Source organism: Rhinoraja longicauda, chromosome 5 (genome assembly GCF_053455715.1).
Source record: "Rhinoraja longicauda isolate Sanriku21f chromosome 5, sRhiLon1.1, whole genome shotgun sequence".
NCBI classification, from domain to species: Eukaryota; Metazoa; Chordata; class Chondrichthyes; order Rajiformes; family Arhynchobatidae; genus Rhinoraja; species Rhinoraja longicauda.
The window spans coordinates 15,656,553-15,675,037 of record NC_135957.1 but is presented as its reverse complement, the minus strand read 5'-3'; the positions used below and the strand labels follow the sequence as shown (position 1 = coordinate 15,675,037).

Sequence of the window (18,485 nt, the reverse complement as noted above, 5' to 3'; positions counted from 1 at the left end):
AATCAAAATCAAACTGCTGGTTTTGGAGGTACAAGTGATTGCAGACGTTGGAATCACCAGCCAATAAAACAAAGTGCTGGAGGAACTCAGCAGACCAGGCAGCATTGTGTGAAGGAAATACACACATGGTGCTTTGGGTCAGACAGTTCTTCAGACTGGCATTGACAAGCTGAACTTACAAGTCAATCATCCAGTGGATAGTGTTGGCAGATCTGAGAGCACAGGTGCTCAAGAGTTTCTTTTAAATAGCTTGTTTATTTCACAGCCACCTTCCCATTACAATTTCCTTATCCCCTCTCCTTCCCTTCCCTCAACCCCAACCCTCTCCCTCCCCTAACCCTCCCTTCCCTTTCCTCTCACTTCACCCCCCTCCCTCCCTCTTCCACCCTTACCCTAACCCTCCCTCCTCTCCCTCCCTCTTCCACCCCTCTACCCTAAACCCTCTCCCTCTCACTTCAACTCACTCCCTCCCCCCCTCCCTCCCTCCTCTCCCCCCCTCCCTCCCTCCTCTCCCCCCCTCCCTCCCTCCTCTCCCCCCCTCCCTCCCTCCTCTCCCCCCCTCCCTCCCTCCTCTCCCCCCTCCCTCCCTCCTCTCCCCCTCCCTCCTCTCCCCCTCCCTCCCTCCTCTCCCCCCTCCCTCCCTCCTCTCCCCCCTCCCTCCCTCCTCTCCCCCCTCCCTCCCTCCTCTCCCCCCTCCCTCCCTCCTCTCCCCCCTCCCTCCCTCCTCTCCCCCTCCCTCCTCTCCCCCCTCCCTCCCTCCCTCCCTCCCTCCTCTCCCCCCCTCCCTCCTCTCCTCCCTCCTCTCCCCCCCTCCCTCCTCTCCTCCCTCCCTCCTCTCCCTCCCTCCTCTCCCCCCTCCCTCCCTCCTCTCCCCCTCCCCTCCCTCCTCTCCCCCTCCCTCCCTCCCTCCTCTCCCCCTCCCTCCCTCCCTCCTCTCCCCCTCCCTCCCTCCTCTCCCCCTCCCTCCCTCCTCTCCCCCCTCCCTCCCTCCTCTCCCCCCTCCCTCCCTCCTCTCCCCCCTCCCTCCCCTCCCCCTCCATCCCTTCTCCCTCCCTCCATCCCTTCTCCCTCCCCCCTCCCTTCTTTCTCCCTCCCTCCCTCCCTCCCTTCTCCCCCCTCCCATCTCCCTCCCCCCCTCCCATCTCCCTCCCCCCCCCTCCCCCCATCCCCCCCCCATCCCTCCCCCCTCCCCCCATCCCTCCCCCCATCCCTCCCCCCCTCCCCCATCCCTCCCCCCATCCCCCTCCCCCCATCCCCCTCCCCCCCCATCCCCATCCCCCATCCCTCCCCCCCTCATCCCCCTCCCCCCCCATCCCCCTCCCCCATCCCCCTCCCCCCCCCCATCCCCCTCCCATCCCCATCCCCCCATCCCCCTCCCCCCCCCCCATCCCCCTCCCCCTCCCCCCTCTACTCTACCCCCCCTCCCTCCCTCCCTCCCTCCCTCCCTTCTCTACTCTACCCCTCCCCCCTGTCCTCTCCTCTCTGGTGCTGACGTGTCGCTCCGCCCAACGCGCCCGGGCCGCACCGCACCGCGCGCCAACATGGCTGCAGTGATGGGGAGGTTGTGCCTGTGGGCGCTGCTGGTCGCCGTCACTGCCAGCTCCGGACACAAGCTCCTCTCCGACTTCAAACGCTGCCTGGACGAGGAATGCAGCAGTAAGTACCCCCCTTTGTAACTAAACGGTCGGTGCTTGCTTGAATTGATCTGGCCCGCGGGCAGTGCGCCGCTGATGCCCACAGCTGCTGCTCCGGCCCCGGCTCCTGCCTGACCTGTTGGCAGCTGCAGAGCCAGCGATGCATCAGCTTCAGGCTGAACTTTATCTGCTGCGGGGATGCTGCTCAATAAGGAATCCCCAAACAACGGGAGCAATCTCTGGCTACATGTTATCACCTCGCTAAGAGTTAGTCTGCGTGCATCAGAAATGCAGATACTTGTGTTCCTCGCACAAGCAACATGAACTTTTACTTTGTTGTCATATTTTATAACCGGGAGCTTTCCCCTTCTGTTGCTTTGCAAAGATGCACTTGTTGTTGACTAGATGTTGAATATTGAGAAGATCCACGCAGCTCCAAATCCAGGCTTGTTTGGGAAGAATCCAGAATGTCAAATGATGAATCCATTCATTAACAGGATGTGGGCGTTTTGTCAATGCCAGCCTGTGCTGCCAGTCTGAGCTGCCATTTCCAAGGGTAGTTTGCGAGCCTGGGCTCATTCGTTGGTCTGAAGTTGACAGGCCCAGGTAGAATGTGGCATGTTTTCTTCTCTGAGGAGTATTAAGCAACCAGATGGAATTTCGTGATCCTGTAGTTTGCTCCTCACCAGTATTGTCATTAATCTTTTCTTTCAAATTTGTTTAATTCCTCAGCTGCTGTGGTAGGGTTGGGTGGATTAGGATACAGTCTGCTCATTTAACAGTTATCTTGCTAGTCAAGGAAAGGTGCAAACTCCCATTCCATAACATGACAAAATGCTGGGTCTTTCCCGATGCTCCTCTTTCGTTGCCATTTGGTGCCGGCTGTTGTTCAGTGTGCAGCGTGCAGTAGTCTCTATTCTCAATCGCTAAGTTATTGCTTCAAGACAAACTTTACTGCCTTAACTACAAAACTATCCCGTGCACTGCTGCCTGTCAGTGTTTCCATCTTTTGTTTGAGAGAGGGCCACAGTTTAAGAATAAGGGATGCCTAGGCCATTTAGAACTGAGATGAGGAAAAACTTTTTCAGTCAGAGAGTTGTGAATCTGTGGAATTCTCTGCCTCAGAAGGCAGTGGAGGCCAATTCTCTGAATGCATTCAAGAAAGAGCTAGATAGAGCTCTTAAGGATAGCAGGGTCAGGGGGTATGGGGAGAAGGCAGGAACGGGGTACTGATTGAGAATGATCAGCCATGATCACATTGAATGGCGGTGCTGGCTCGAAGGGCCGAATGGCCTCATCCTGCACTTATTGTCTATTGCCTATTGGCTCAGTTAGACATAGGCAAAGTCATGGTGTTATTTTAGAAAAGGCCGGGTAGTTTCTCAAGAGTATCCTACATGTATTTGCCTCAATTGTTCCAAAACAGAGGATCAAATTGTTGTCTGTTGGAGCTTGCTGCGGGAAAATTGACTGTAGAGTCCCATATGTTAAATCTGTCAGCACTTTATAAGTATTTTGTTATTTGTAAAACATTTGGGGATTTTGTAGGTGCCATACGCATGTAAATCGTAAGGTTTTGCTTTGAAGTTTATCTGTTTTCGTTTTAGTTTTTTAAGCAGTTTCGATTTCTAGGTTGTTTAATTATTGTAGGTTTCCTTTGTAAGTTGTGGTTCCTTTGATAACTGAGATCACTGCAATTTCGTTTATCTGACAGTGTATCCTATTTTGATGCTCTGATTCTGACCTGGCAACGACCTGCCAGCTTGATGCTTGGGGAGGCGAGCCAGCTACCTCGAGTGCCTTTAATTTTTAACTGCGAGGTGCTTTGCGCTTGCCATCTGGCCTTCCCTATGGATGTTGTATGCATCAGTTTTAATGCTGACGCTAATCTTAGCCCAAGCCCCCAAACTGTTGGTGTTTTCCATGACAAAAATTAATACGCATTGAAATATTGCACTTATAGTATTTCTCATTTCAGTTTCATATAATCTCAGTTGTCCCATTCCCTGGCTTTTTCTCCAATCTCTGCAAGTTTATTTTCCTTCCATTCCTTTCAGAAACCTGTGATTGAATCTGCTTTCACCTTTGTTTCAGGGAATCTATTCCAAGACAAAACTAGTGTAGGAAGGAACTGTAGATGCTGGTTTAAACTGAAGATGGATACAAAATGCTGGAGTAACTCGGGGGCACCGGGACAGGCAACATCTCTGGAGAGAAGGAATCGTAGTAGTTTTAGGTCTCGACCTGAAACATCACCCATTCCTTCTCTCCAGAGATGCTGCGCGTCCTGCTGAGTCACTCCAGCACCTTGTGTCTATCTGAGACAAAACTACTTGCTCTGTGGAACATTTTGCCTCGGATTACCTATTTTGTTTCTTTTCCCAGTCACTTTGAACCCATGACCCATGCATCACAATCCTGCAGCCAAGGAGAACAGTTTTTCATCATTAATTTTCTCTGGGCCCCTTCATGATTTTAAATTGCACAATCTATCATATCAAGTTATGACAAGTCGGGTTTATTGTCACATGCATAAATATGATGAAGTATAAGTATAATGAAAATCTTGCTTGCAACAGCATCTCCGGACATCGACTCAGACAACACATAAACATGATGGGAAGGGTATGCCCATGATGCACTGGGCTGAGTCCACCACTCTCCGCAGCTTTTTACATTCCTGTGCAATGGAATTGCTGTCATGATGCAATCAGTCAAGATATTTTCTGCAGTACATCTGTGGAGGTTTGTTAGAGTATTTAGTGACATGTTGAATCTCTTGAAACCTCTAAGAAAGTAGAGGCGCTGCCATGCCTTCCTTGTGATTACATTGATGTTCTAGGCCCGGGACAGGTCATCTGAGATGTTAGTGCCAATTAATTTGAAACTACTAACTGGCTCCCCCACGACCAATGAATGAGAACAGGCAGGTGGTTTTCCAACTTCCCCTTTCTGAAGTAAACAATTAGTTCCTTGGTCTCCGGTTTCAACATACTAGGAGCATGGAGAACCAGCTGGGAACAGACTTTGCGGCCTCCTCAATTCACTGTCGCACCGAACACCACAGCCCCACCCGGCTCGGGCATGCCCCGCAAAGAATTGGTCGCCCTGAACCGGCTCCGCACAGGGGTCGGCCGGTTCAATGCCAACATGCATCGTTGGGGGTTGCATTCATCAGCAGCTTGCGTGTGTGGAGCAAACCAGCAAACAGTGCAGTACTTCATTGTCGACTGCACTGTCCTCCGTCCCCCTGGTGGAGGGGTAGACCTCACGGCCCTTGACAGCAGCACATTGCACTGGCTACAGCGCCTGGAGGGCGTTACATAATTTCTGCTGCCTCAAACGCAAGAAGAAGGCTGGGAAGATGCACTCATTGTCTGCACCCTCTCCAACATCCCTAGTATTGGGGCCCTAGTCACACATAAATTGGGCAGGCCACATTGTTCGCTTGCCTGGCACCAGACTCCTGAAACAGGCTCCCTATTGTGAGCAAAACACAAAGTACTGGAGTAACTCAGTGGGTCAGGCAGCATTGGTGGAGGGAGTGCACAGGTGCCACTTTGGTGGGGATCCTCCAACCGGGTCATTGTAGATGAGAGAAAACTGGAAAAGAGGTTGAGCCGGGACAAAGCCGGCCAAGTGATGCAGGTGAGGTGGCTATGATTTGATTAGAGAGCATGCATACAAAAGGTTTTCACTGTATCTCTGTATACATAACAATAATGAAGCAATATTAATACCTTATTCTCAGAACAAGCTGTTCCAAGCTCCTCGCCATTTGAAATATCTCCCTTCAATCTTTCCCTTAATCTTGTGTTCTAATGAATGTGTTGGCAGATTTCTCCTGTGCTCGGCACTACTTCCTCATACCAGCCAGCGTCTGATGAAGTGTGCTGTAACTTTACCATTGGTTGATCATCCCAGCCGATGCTCTGAGCCCAAAAATTACAATTCTTCAAGGGAGGAAAGTTTTCCCGAGGCTGGTTTATGAGATCATAGGTCATAGGAGCAGAAATAAGCCATTCAGCCCATCAAATCTACTCCGCTATTCAATCATGGCTCTTCTATCTTTCCCTCTCAACCCCATTCTCCTGCCTTCTCCCTGTAACCCTTAACAGCCTGACTACCTTACTAATCTTTAGTCTGAGTGGTGGGAGAGTTTGGGGAGTGTGATGAGGGTGGGAGAAAGGATGATGATACCTCAGAGTGCAAAGACATTGGGTCACGGAGGTATAATGGGGGGGTGGGGGTGGTGTGGAAGGGGGTGACAGGCGGTGGGAGGGTATTGGGGTGAACAGCAGGAGGATGTGGGAGTGGGCTGATGTTGCACGGGCCACAAGGTTGGTGCTTTGGACAGGTAATGTGGACGAGAGGTTGATGAGGGTCGGTGGGGGTGGGGGTGGTGGATGGTTGGGGTTAGGTGGGGGGGGGGCAGCTGTGAGGTGGGGATGTTGTGGTGGTGGAGGGGACAGTCGGGGGAAGGGTCTGAGTGAGTGAAAACTGGACAGGATGTTGATGAAAGGTTTAAGGTCTGGACGGCTTTGTCGTAACTTAATGGCAAAATTCCCTGCTTCTTGCCAAAAATCCGGAATTGCACGAGCATTCCTACAAATAGCATCTCCTCTCGTGGTGTTGCTCCTTGTGTCCCGTGGATGTGGCTACTCTCCCAAGCACAAGGTCAAAGCCTGGGCCTAGTACCGGATCTCTGGGATGGAGCCCTGTCGTGGGCTGGATTTCTGGGCCGCCGCCCGGGACCCTAAACCCTGGGCCAGATCCTGGGCTGCAGGACCCAGGGGGAAGCGCAGCCCCACAGCTGCTGCTTTTTCCGGAGACATTCAACTGCACTGACAGAGTTAAACGGATCCCATGGCATTGTCTGAGGAGCAGCTGTGAATTCTCTGAACCACATTCATCCCTCCTTTGACCTCACTGCATAAACATTACCTGCCCATTTATTTCAGGGCTGATTCTGGGATCTTGCTGTGTACAAACAGCTGATTTTCCTATATCACCCTATTGCTGACGCTTGGGAAGTATTTAATTCAGTGTTGGTTGCGGCTGGATACGTGGAGCTGGCAAACAGTGCCATGTAAATGCAAGTGTACGAACACAAACCGAAGCAGGAGTGGCCCATTGTGTCTCTTGCACCAACCCTGCCAAGTTAATGGCTCACTTGCTTCCTCAGCAATCCCACCCCACCCCCCTGTTCCTTGATTCTCCTGATACCCAAACATCCAGTAAAAAAATGAAAAGCGCCACCTGCTTACAGATGAATGCATTGGTGGGCCTGCCGCGTCCGGTCTGGGATGGTGTTTGAGACCTGGTTGTGAATGCGTTCACTTGTAGCCAGGCTGTCCGACCCCTAAACCCCACCCCTGACCCAAGGGTCCTTTCCCTCATCTCCCCCCTCCCTCACTTCGAGAAAACATGGCAGCTTTCCTCTAACTCCGGGGAGAGATTAGGAATTGTTCCTTGCATTTCATGCATGGAGTAAATGAATAGTAAATCAAAGGTTCGAGAGGTTCTGTTTGCCTGTTTGGGGAGTGGGCAATGGAGGCAGGTTGCGTCTGGGCGGGAGGCGGGGAGTGGGAGTGGGGGTTGATTTTGTTGGAGTGGGAGGGGGGTTGGTCAAGGAAGTTGATTGGGTCTGCTGGAAGAGGAGGATTGAGAAGTTACAGCTAAATTATCTTCAACATTTTCCTTCCAGTGCTGATGTGCCGTGGTAAAGCTGTGAGGAATTTCGTGGGTCCCGACTGCCGCTTCCTCAAGTTCAAAACGGGGGAAACCATTTACGTTTATTATAAGTTGGCAGGGAAGAGGAATGACATTTGGGCAGGAAGTGTAAGTAGCGCTTTCAGCTATCCCACACTCTCTGTCTTCCTCTCTGCACCTTCTCCAGTGCGAACATATCTTTCCCACAGTGTTGTGATCAGAACTGCACACAGTACTCCAGTGACCATCATTTTATAAAGTTGGAGCCCATTTCACCATCATGTAGACGCGACATGTTTCAGTTGGTGTGGGTAAGTTGGGCCGAAGGGCCTGTTTCCACGCTGCATGTCTCCATGACTCTCTATGACATTGATATCACTCTAGTCCAAGACTGCTCCCCACGCTGCCAGCAACTCCACCAATATTCATGTTATCTGCAAACTTGCTGATCATGTCTCCTCCATGCACATGTAAATCAGTCACGCATATTACAAACAGCAAGGGTCCCAGCACTGACTGCTTTGGAACACGAGGATTCACAGGCATTCATTCACTCACAAAAACAACCCTCTGTTGGATCCAGTTTACCAAATTGCCCTGGATCCCACGTGGCCTAACCTTTTTAACCAGCCTCCCATGTGGGATCTAGAGAAAGGCCATACTGAAGTCCATGTAAACCACATTTACCGCACTGTCCTTGTCAATACACTTTGTTACATCCTTGTAAAATTCCGTCAGATTGGTCAGACATATTGTCCTGTTTCCCATCCCTGCACCCTCTCAAACAGCTGGATCCAGTGTTTGCATCTTTCTTGACACGGCTGGGTAGCTGGATTGACAGTGATCGCTCTCCATTCAGCCTGGATTTAATTGCCATTTATTGCTAACATTTAAGTATTGTTCGTTATAGTGGGGAAAACAAACCAACGCCACTCATCCTAAAAATTCAATTGCAAAATGGCCAAAATCTGTAAAGAAGTTTTGTAAAGCTGCAGTATGGTTAAAATAAAATTATAGAAGCAGCAAGGATAGAACAATCATAAAAATGTATATGGACGGCACTGTGGCCCAGCGATGGAGTTGCTACCTTAGTGCCAGAGATCCTGGTTTGATCCCGACTACAGATGCTGTCTAAACGGCATTTGTATGTTCTCCCCATGACCGCATGGGTTTTCTCTGGTAACTCCTGTATCCTTCCACACTCCAAAGATGTACAGGTTTGTAGGTGGCTTTGGTAAAAATTGTAAATTGCCCCTAGTGTGTAGGATAGTACTAGTGTACGGGGATCGCTGGTCGGCGCAGACTCTGGCCGAAGGGTCTGTTTCTGTGCTGTATCTCTTAAGTCTAAAATAAACATGTTGTACAGTGCCTTTCACTGTACATAACATCAGTAAATAAACATGTTCTAATCACATTCTAAACATTTAACTAAACTAAAAATAGTTATGGTGGCTAGTGCATGCATGTTTGTATTTTGATACTTTAACATTGTAGAAGCTAAAGAATGCATCACATTGGTATAAATTTCTAATTGTTCACCCATAGCTTGTGTTGTGACCTGCCTATATAAGTACTCCAAGAAATCTGCACATTGAATTCTGTGTACTGTAGTTGGGGGTATATGGAATAAGCCGCATGGGGGAGTGATAGAGGCAGCTACAGGTGGCACGTGGCCCAGTGGTAGAGTTGCTGCCTTACAGCGCCAGAGACCCGGGTTTGTTGTCTGTATGGAGTTTGTATGTTCTCCCCCGTGACCGCGTGGGTTTTCTCCGGGTGCTTTGGTTTCCTCCCACACTCTAAAGACCTGTGGGTTTGCAGGTTTATTGGCTTCTGTAAATTGCAGATTGTCACTAGTCTGTAGGATAGTGCTAGCGTACAGGGTGATCGCTGGGTCGGCGCGGACTCGGTGGGCTGAAGGACTGTATCTCTAAATGAAATTAAATACGACATTTGAAAGCAAATTGGGCAAGTACAGGAATACATAAGGTTTGGAACAATAAGTGCCAAACACAAGCAAGTGGAACTAGCTCTGTTAGCCAAATGGGTCGATGTGGACGATTTGAGTCATAGAAACATAGAAAATAGGTGCAGGAGGAAGTCATTCGGCCCTTCGAGCCAGCACCACCATTCAATATGATCATGGCTGATCATTCACAATCAGTACCCCGTTCCTGCCTTCTCCCCATACCCCCCGGCTCCGCTATCTTTAAGAGCTCTATCTAGCTCTCTCTTGAAAGCCTCCAGAGAATTGGTCTCCACTGCCTTCTGAGGTAGAGAATTCCACAGATTTACAATTCTGACTGAAAAAGTCTTTCCTCATCTCCGTTCTAAATGGTCTACCCCTTATTCTTAAACTGTGGCCCCTGGTTCTGGACTCCCCCAACATTGGGAACATGTTTCCTGCCTCTAATGTGTCCAATCCCTTAATAAGCTTCTATGTTTCAATAAGATCCCCTCTCATCCTTCTAAATTCCAGTGTATACAAGCCTAGATGCTCCAGTCTTTCAACATACGACAGTCCCGCCATTCCGGGAATTAACCTAGTGAACCTACGCTGCACGCCCTCATTAGTAAGAATATCCTTCCTCAAATTTGGAGACCAAAGTCGGTTTATTCAAGGCGTTAAAGTACGCACTGGTAAACACTCTGACAGAGTTTCAAAGATTCACAGCACCCACAGCATTATTATATTCTCACGACACAATGGTTACATGTTGATTTTACACTTTTCAAACAATTCACTATTATTCAATGTCTCTGTTACCTTTCATCTTTGTTTTTTCTTCAAAATTATCTTTAAGTCCTGTTTGTAGAAAACCATTATACCATTTATCTAACAAATGGGCGAAATAAAAGATACTATTTCCTAATGTTTTATTGCCCCCAAATTGGTTACAACCCGCAAGGTTGATTTTAGCTTTAAACTATGCCCACCTGATAAATCTGTTTATTGCCTCTCCTAACATTCGACAACGATAACAATTAAGTTCCTTCTCTTTGTCGTCTCTTTTCCCATCTTGCTTCTCCAGTATGTAAGCTCTTGGGTTAAACATATTACAAACTCATCTTTCTCATAATTCTCAGAATTTCCTACATCACCAGCTTTGACACTTTCCAAGTAATCTTTAATCCTGTCCCACAGATTTTATTTTCTGTAACTTCCCTTCTACTGATGTCCTCCTGGCATTGGCACGGATGAGATGCATGGCCAGTTTCCACGCTGTACGACTCTATCTGGTACTTCACTTGCAGCCAGTGAAGATTTAAAAATCTCAGTCAGAGCCCCAGCAAGCACTTTGGCCCAGTGGGGTGTTGTGTGAAGCATCGGGGAATAAGCTGATCCTCCTCTGTCTGGAGGAATCTCCGGACATTACATATTCTGTTGTGCTGCAGCATGTAAGAATTTCATTGTTCTATCTGGGACATATGACAATAAAACACTTTTGACATTGAAGAAAAAATTCACAATTCATCAGTAATGGAGTTGATGCTCTACTGCCTTGACCGTGACACCATTCAGATTGAGCAGGAGACAGGAAACTACAGATGCTGAAGCCTTGAGTGATAAAACAATCTGCTAGAGGAACCCAGTAGGTCAAGCAGCATCTGCAGAATGGTTTGCACAGTCCTCGACTCAGGATGAACCCTTTGTCAGTGCAGAGGAAGGGAGGAACACGGGGGGGGGGGAGGGGGGAACACGGGGGGGGGGGGAGGGGGGAACACGAGGGGGGAGAGAGACAAGGGGGGTTGAAATTGCAGGCCACAGCAAGGAAACAAAAAACAATCCGAATTATCAAGACCTCACCGCAGAGAAACTCCACACAAACTCAGTTTACACACGCACACGCACACTCAGTGTTACACTGGACATCATGTCACATGTGGGAGCTGGCATGTGCCACGTGTGGGGGCTGGGCTGTGGTGCGTGTGGGGGCTGGTGTGTGGTGCGTGTGGGACTGGGATGTGGTGCGTGTGGGGGCTGGTGTGTGCTGCGTGTGGAGGCTGGCGTGTGCTGCGTGTGGGGACTGGCGTGTGTTACATGTGGGAGTTGCCGTGTTGTGTGTCATGGACACATGTTCCCTGCACCCGGTGCCGGTGAATCACAGATCCCAGTGCCGTGCTTCAGTGCTGCTCCTTGCTGGCGGTCACGGGCACCCTCACCCAGAGCATGGTCTGTCCACAGGGCCCCCGCCACCGGGTATGTTCACCCCCCCCGCAGGGTGCCCACCCAGTGGCCTGACCCACACGGCCCCCCACCCTCCCTGTGACCCCCCCCACCCTCCCTGTGACCCCCCCCACCCTCCCTGTGACCCCCACCCTCCCTGTGACCCCCCCGCACCCTCCCTGTGACCCCCCCGCACCCTCCCTGTGACCCCCCCCCACCCTCCCTGTGACCCCCCCCACCCTCCCTGTGACCCCCCCCCCACCCTCCCTGTGACCCCCCCGCACCCTCCCTGTGACCCCACCCACCCTCCCTGTGACCCCCCCACCCTCCCTGTGACCTCCCCACCCTCCCTGTGACCCCCCCACCCTCCCTGTGACCCCCCCCACCCTCCCTGTGACCCCCCCCACCCTCCATGTGACGCCCCACCCTCCCTGTGACCCCCCCACCCTCCTGCAGCCAAAGCTGCACCATGTCCCGCATCAGCCGGTTCCTGCGAGCCTCTTCCTCAGCCTAGGGCAAAGCACAGGGTCTTGACCTGCTGAGTGCCTCCAGCAGATTGATTTTTTTCCAAAGTGACCAGGTGTTTAAATACTTTATGAATCACAGATTGCATGAATCTCTATGTGACAACTCAGTTGCAATATCCTGTTGGAAGCGACCAAACAGGAAGTATGGGTTTTCCACATCCTGAAATTAAAAAACTGAATCCTGAAACATAAACAGAAAATACTGGAAACACCCAGCGAGTCAGGCAGCATTGGTGGAGAGAGAAACAGAGTTAAAGAAATATTTCTGGTTGAAGACCCTTGATCAGAACTGAGAAAGGGGAGTGATGAAGAGACCTTGACCGTCATTGTTAACTGATTTTCTTTTTGCATCACACAGCGTTTTGGGGGGGGGGGGAGCACACAAAATATTCCAGAAAACAGAAGGGAAAAGGAGACAAATAATTGTGTGTACAATAAAAACAATGTCCATTTCTGATACCAGGTTGCCAATGAAACCTGGATCCTCTCCAGTAGATGCTGCCTGACCAGCTGTGCATTTCCATTATTTTCTGTTCAGAGTCATAGAGCACAGAAACAACCCTTCGACCCATCACGTCAGCACTATCCTTTTTGCACATCTGCAATAATCCCAGTTGTTTGTATTAGGTCCATTTCCTTCCACGTTTTTCCTCTTTAAATGTCTGTCTAAATGTCTCTTTCATGCAGTGATGGTATTTGATTTCACCATCTCCTCTGGCGGTGCTCCAGAAATCAACCACTCTGTGTAAATAATATAATATATTCCTTTAATCGTCCCACACCGGGGAAATGTACAAAAAAACAAAATATTTTCCCTCAAATCACCTTTAAAATTCCTTCCTCACCTTAAACGTATGCCCGCTTGTTTTTGATACCTGACCATGGGAAATAGATTCTACCTATCCTATCTATGGTTTCCATAATGTGGTACAGCTCTATCAATTCATCCCTCAGCTTCCTTCATTCCAGGGAAAACAAGCCCCGCCTGTCCAATCTCTCCCCACAAGTAAAGCCCTCCAATCCAGGCAACAATCCGATGAACAGGGACAGAGTCCCCCTAGTCCTCACCTTCCATCCCATCAGCCGTTGCGTGCAACACATAATCCTTCGAAATTTCTACCACCTCCAACGGGATCCCACCATTACCCACATTGTCCCATCTCCGCCTTCCTCGGAGACCGTTCCCTCCGCAACTCCCTGGTTAACTCATCCCTTCCCACCCAAACTACCCTATCCCCAGGTACCTTCCCCTGCAACAGCAGATGATGCAACGCTTGTCGCTATACCTCCTGCCTCGACTCTGTCCAGGGACCCTGACAGTCCATTCAAGTTAGGCAGAGGTTCACTTGCACCTCCTCCAACCTATCTACTGTATCCGTTGTTCAAGAAGTGGACTCTTGTACATCAGCGAGACCAAACGCAGACTGGGTGATCGTTTCGCGGAACACCTTCGCTCAGCCTGCCTGAGCCAACCTGATCTCCCGGTTGCCGGACACTTTAATCCTCCTTCCCATTCCTACACAGACCTTTCTGTCCTAGGTCTCCATTGTCAGAGTGAGGCTAAACACAAATTGCAGGAACAGCATCTCATATTTCACTTGGGCAGCTTACAGCCCAGTGACATGAATATTGATTTCTCTCACTTCGGGTAGCCCCAGCATTCCCTCTCTCTATCTCTCCCTCACCCAAGTTGCACTAGCTTCTCATTTTCACCCTACAAACAGCTAACAATGGCCTGTTTCCTTTATCATCGTTACTTTTTTGCATATCTTTCATTCATTGTTCTTTATCTCTCCACATCACCATCTATATCTCTTGTTCCTAACCAGTCTGAAGAAGGGTTCCGACCCGAACCGTCACCCATTCCTTCTCTCCAGAGATGCTGCCTGTCCCGCTGAGTTACTCCAGCTTTTTGTGTATAACCATCTGATGAATCTCCTCTGCACTCTCTCCAGCACAAACACATCCTTCCGATAGTGTGGCGATCAGAACTGCACACAATACTCTGTGTGGCCTAAAGTGTTTTGTGAAATTGTAACATAACATCACAACTTTCATATTCCAAGCCCGAAATAACCCTGAATTGGGGAGGCAGTCAAGAATCTTGTGAGTCTGGAGTCATAAACACCAGTTCAGGCAAATTGGGAGCCATGAAAAACATTAGTGAATAACAGGTTTTTGCTGTTCAATAAACAATCTGTTGGAGGATCTCAGTGGGTCAAGCAGCATTGGGGGTTCGGGGCAGGGAGAGGAATTGTTGATGTTTCTGATCAAAGCCCTGCATCTGGTTTAAGAGTGGAGAGGGAAGATAGCAGGTATGAAGAGGGAGGGGGGGGAGGGAGATGGAGAGACGGGGACCTGTGGGTGAGTGGTGGATCGGGGAAGCATGAAGAATGGCAGGTCTTGTAGGGAACCTCAGCTGCACGGAGGCAGAAAGGAAAGCTCTACAGCGGGTAGTCCATAGAGCTCAGAGGGCCATCGGAACACAGCTACCAGACTTGGAGGGCATCTACAACACACGATGCCTCAGAAAAGCCACCAGCATCCACAAAGACTCTTCACACCCCTGCAACAGTCTGTTCGAACTCCTTCCATCGGGCAGACGATACAAGGCCTTCTATGCCCGCACCTCCAGACTCAGGAACAGCTTCATCCCCAGGGCCATAGCTGCTATGAACCGGTCCTGCTGAGCCGGATGGCCACAACGCATAGATCAACTTGCACTTTACCCTGTCCAAAACTGTTACAACTGTTCGTTTCGTTGGGTTGCTGCTGTCTAAATTACCTAAATTAGTGCATCGTATGGGAGGCGCATTCCCAATCTCGTTGTACCCCTGGGTACAATGACAATAAAGATATATTGTATTGTATTGTATTGTATTGTTGAAAGGGGAAGCATGGAGTTGGGAGACAGAGGCATGGTTATGGTGACAGAACTCAACAATTTTTTTTAAACTCCAGATTCGGTCATGTCACAGAATAGGCGAGTTCGGTATTTCAACTGAGCGTGCTCCGGTCATAGGTCACAAGAGCTAAGCATTCTCGCCGGTTGACCTGCTGCGTGTACACAGACCTACGTTTCATCCGTATTTTCCAGTTTTGCTTCGTAGAGGTAAGAAAATCCTGCTTTAAAAATATGAATTAGGTGTATTTATGGTTAATTTGTACTCCGGTAGACACAAAATGCTGGAGTAACTTACCGGGACAGGCAGCATCTCTGGAGAGAAGGAATGGCTGTACTATGTTCGAAATGTCAGCATATGAATTGACAAGGCACATCGGGCTACATACCAAGTGATGGATTTGGAATAGATTGGTACTTGATCGTTGGCATGAAGGGTCTGCTTGTTACCGAGAAACACGGAGAGAGAGAGATACGCAATGCGGGACTTACTTGGGATCGCAATGGCAGCAAGAGCGGGGTCTGTCTCCTGGGACTTGCTTTTCTCAAGAAATAGGAGCTCTCGTGAATGCAAGTATCTGAGTGAGGCTGACGGCGGGATCATTCTGGGAGAAACTCTGCGAAGAAGAATCTGAGAAGAAGCTGGTATAGTTCTGGAGAATTTACTACCCCACTCTTGCTGCCGTTGCGATCCCAAGTAAGTCCCGCATTGCGTATCTCTCTCTCTCCGTGTTCCTCGGTAACAAGCAGACCCTTCATGCCAACGATGAAGTACCAATTTATTCCAAATCCATCACTTGGTCCGTAGCCCGTTGTGCCTTGTCAATTCATACGCTGACATTTCGAACGTAGAAGAGTGCAGCCATTCCTTCTCTCCAGAGATGCTGCCTGTCCCGGTAAGTTACTTCGGCATTTTGTGTCTACCGGAGTACAAATTAACTATAAATACACCTCATTAATATTTTGAAAGCAGTATTTTCTTACTTCTACGAAACAAAACTGGAAAATACGGATGAAACGCAGGTCTGTGTACACGCAGCAGATCAACCGGCGAGAATGCTTAGCTCTTGTGACCTATGACCGGAGCATGCTCAGTTGAAATACCAAACTTGCTTATTACTTTATGTGACATTTTATATGAAACTAGGCGAAGTGGATCCAAACCTCTCCTGCATTGGTGCAGCACCCCCTCCTCCCCCCTTCCCCCATCCTCTTGCCCCCTCCCTCCCCTTGATCCCCCCTTCCCCCATACCTCCCCTCCTCCACCTTCTTCACCCCCTCCTCCCATCCCCCCTCTCCTCTCCCTCCCTCCCCCCCTCGGCCCAACCGTGGCCCGTTGCCGGGCGGGCAAGGGGGGGGGCATGGAAACGGCACTGACCTCGGCCCCATTTCTCCTGCGGGTCTCTCATGCGGAGCCGAAGTGTCTCCTGCAGCTCGGCTGTAATCTGTGGCGACGGCAAGGACCCGTTGCCGGACGGGGTGCATCTCCCGGGGCCGTGGGTGAGAGTGGACAGGGAGAAGGCACTGGCCTCGGCCCCATTTCTCCTGCGGATCGGGCATGAAGCCGAAGCCTCTCCTGCAGCTGGGCTGGGATCGGCAGCGATTGGTGGGGACAGCCATCTTGTGGATCCTCTGCCACAGCCTCTGCCGCGCGCTGCACCATGGGAAGAAGGTCAGGCACGGGGCACGCTGGGATGGGTGCCGGTCCTCCTGCTGGTTCTCGGGGGGGGGGAGCGCATTTATTAAAGTTTATTAGGTAAATTGTTTTTTAAAAATTACAAAAGTGGGTTTATTCAGACCACGGGAGAATGGTGAGTAAGGTGGTCCTAAAATTGTCACGCTTATGGCTGTGTAGAGGGCATGGTACACACATAAATACATAAACATATACACACAAACAAACTGAGAGTTTTAGGAATATGTAGATAGATAGATAAACTGCTTTAGTTAGTAAAGGAAGAGGAGAGGATGGAGTGGACGTTTTACACTGCTCTTGGAATGTCTCATCGGGAAACATGTTTACACTCTTTATTGTTGCAACGTTGCTTGACATGATTTTTTTTCTGTTGCAGGTGGGGAGCCAGTTTGGATATTTTCCCAAAGAGCTGATTGATATAAACCTAGTGTATGCGACCACTGAGGTGGAGTTGCCAGCTGAGGTGAGTGTGGGTTCCCGGTCTGCCTGCATGCAAGTGTTGCGTTGTCGAAGGAAGGATTTGGTATAAGGATGCTTCTTGTGAAGCTGGGGTTCCAGACCAAGGTCCATGTGGTGTGTGCGGTGCTTCCTCTCAGCAATCCCTCATGTTTACTGCTGTTGTTGAATTAATTACTTCCGTTGCAGTTTACACATGGAGTACATAGTGATGTAGACGCACTGTTCTCCTTTAACAAGCTGCTTGTGTGTATTTCAGGAGTTAATAGTGAAGGGTGGTGAGTGGGGAGGGGACTGGGTGGGGGAGGAGGGGGGAGCAAAAGCAGAAGAATGTAAGTAATGGGTCAGGCTACTCCACCTCTGAGTCTGCTCCACTGTTCAAAAGCATGATGACCTTGGCGTTGTTTTCCTGCACTGTCCCCATATCGATTTAATCTCACATCCAGGAATCTTTTGGTTCCTGCCTTGAACAGACTGGGTGCCTGAACCTTCACAGGTGGAGAGTTCCATCCATTCACCACCCTCCGAGTGAAGATATTTGTCCTCGCTGTTGTTAACATCCGCGACCCAAGAGCCTGAGTCTTGGTTCCAAACGTTCTTTCTTCAGCCACCTGGCATTTCTCTGCCTTTAACATAGCAGATTGAAAAACTCCCACTTCCATAGATTACAGATTGAAAAAGTAGCAAGCCACTTCCCTGTAACACTGGAGCCTGGCGCAGAGGATTAGAAAAACCTTTGTAAAAGCAATAATTTGGGAACATTTCCCCCTTGGAGGGAATTCTGGGGGCTGTTTGAACTTAAGGATAGAGAGGAGCCCCGTTTCCCCACCCTCTCCTCCCACACCAGCCCAATCTTAAGGAAAACAAAACAGACGCCTCTATTCTACCCCCCCCCTCGGGCTGCCTCCTCTCCGGTTCACTCAGCTCTGCATTCTCTCTCAGAGAATCTCCCTTGTGGAATCTGCAAGGGTATCCTTGAGGAAGTTGTTTGCTGATATTTCCAGAGGATCCTTGGTTGCGTTTGCAAAGGCACGTGGAGGTGGTGAGGTGGCGTTTGTAGAGGGATCGTTGGGTTAGGGGCACAGTGCCGGTATTTGTGGAGAATATTCCATAGGTGGGGCACATTGCTACTTGCTGGGGATGCCCCAGGCTGGTGGGGGGGGAGTGTGCAATGCCGGCATTCCAGGGAGTTGCAGTGTAGGCAGCTGTGCCGGTGTTGTGCAGGGTGGTCCCAGGCTGGAAGGGGTGTTGGATCTTCTGTGGGTTATGTTGGTTATTCCCAGAGGGAGTAATAGAGGGGTTCTGTTGCTCGTCTGCTGGCCCACCAGATCATTTGGCCATGGGTTCATTCCCTGCCGTGATCCTCCCTTCCCCAGTGATTCCCAGCACAGCC

At 49.9% G+C, this 18,485-nt stretch overlaps 1 protein-coding gene across 4 annotated transcripts in view; it reads left to right on the top strand.

Annotated features, from left to right (window-relative positions):
* The first annotated feature begins 1,528 nt into the window (after positions 1-1,528).
* Positions 1,529-18,485, top strand: part of mia3 (MIA SH3 domain ER export factor 3) — a 72,147-nt gene continuing 55,190 nt past the window's right edge. For all 4 annotated transcript variants that reach the window (XM_078398952.1, XM_078398951.1, XM_078398950.1 and 1 more), the window contains exons 1-3: positions 1,529-1,656; positions 7,342-7,475; positions 17,013-17,099. In XM_078398952.1, coding sequence (XP_078255078.1) covers positions 1,542-1,656; positions 7,342-7,475; positions 17,013-17,099 — 336 coding nt within the window. In that variant the 5' untranslated portion in view covers positions 1,529-1,541. The remainder of the gene's footprint in view (positions 1,657-7,341; positions 7,476-17,012; positions 17,100-18,485) is intronic.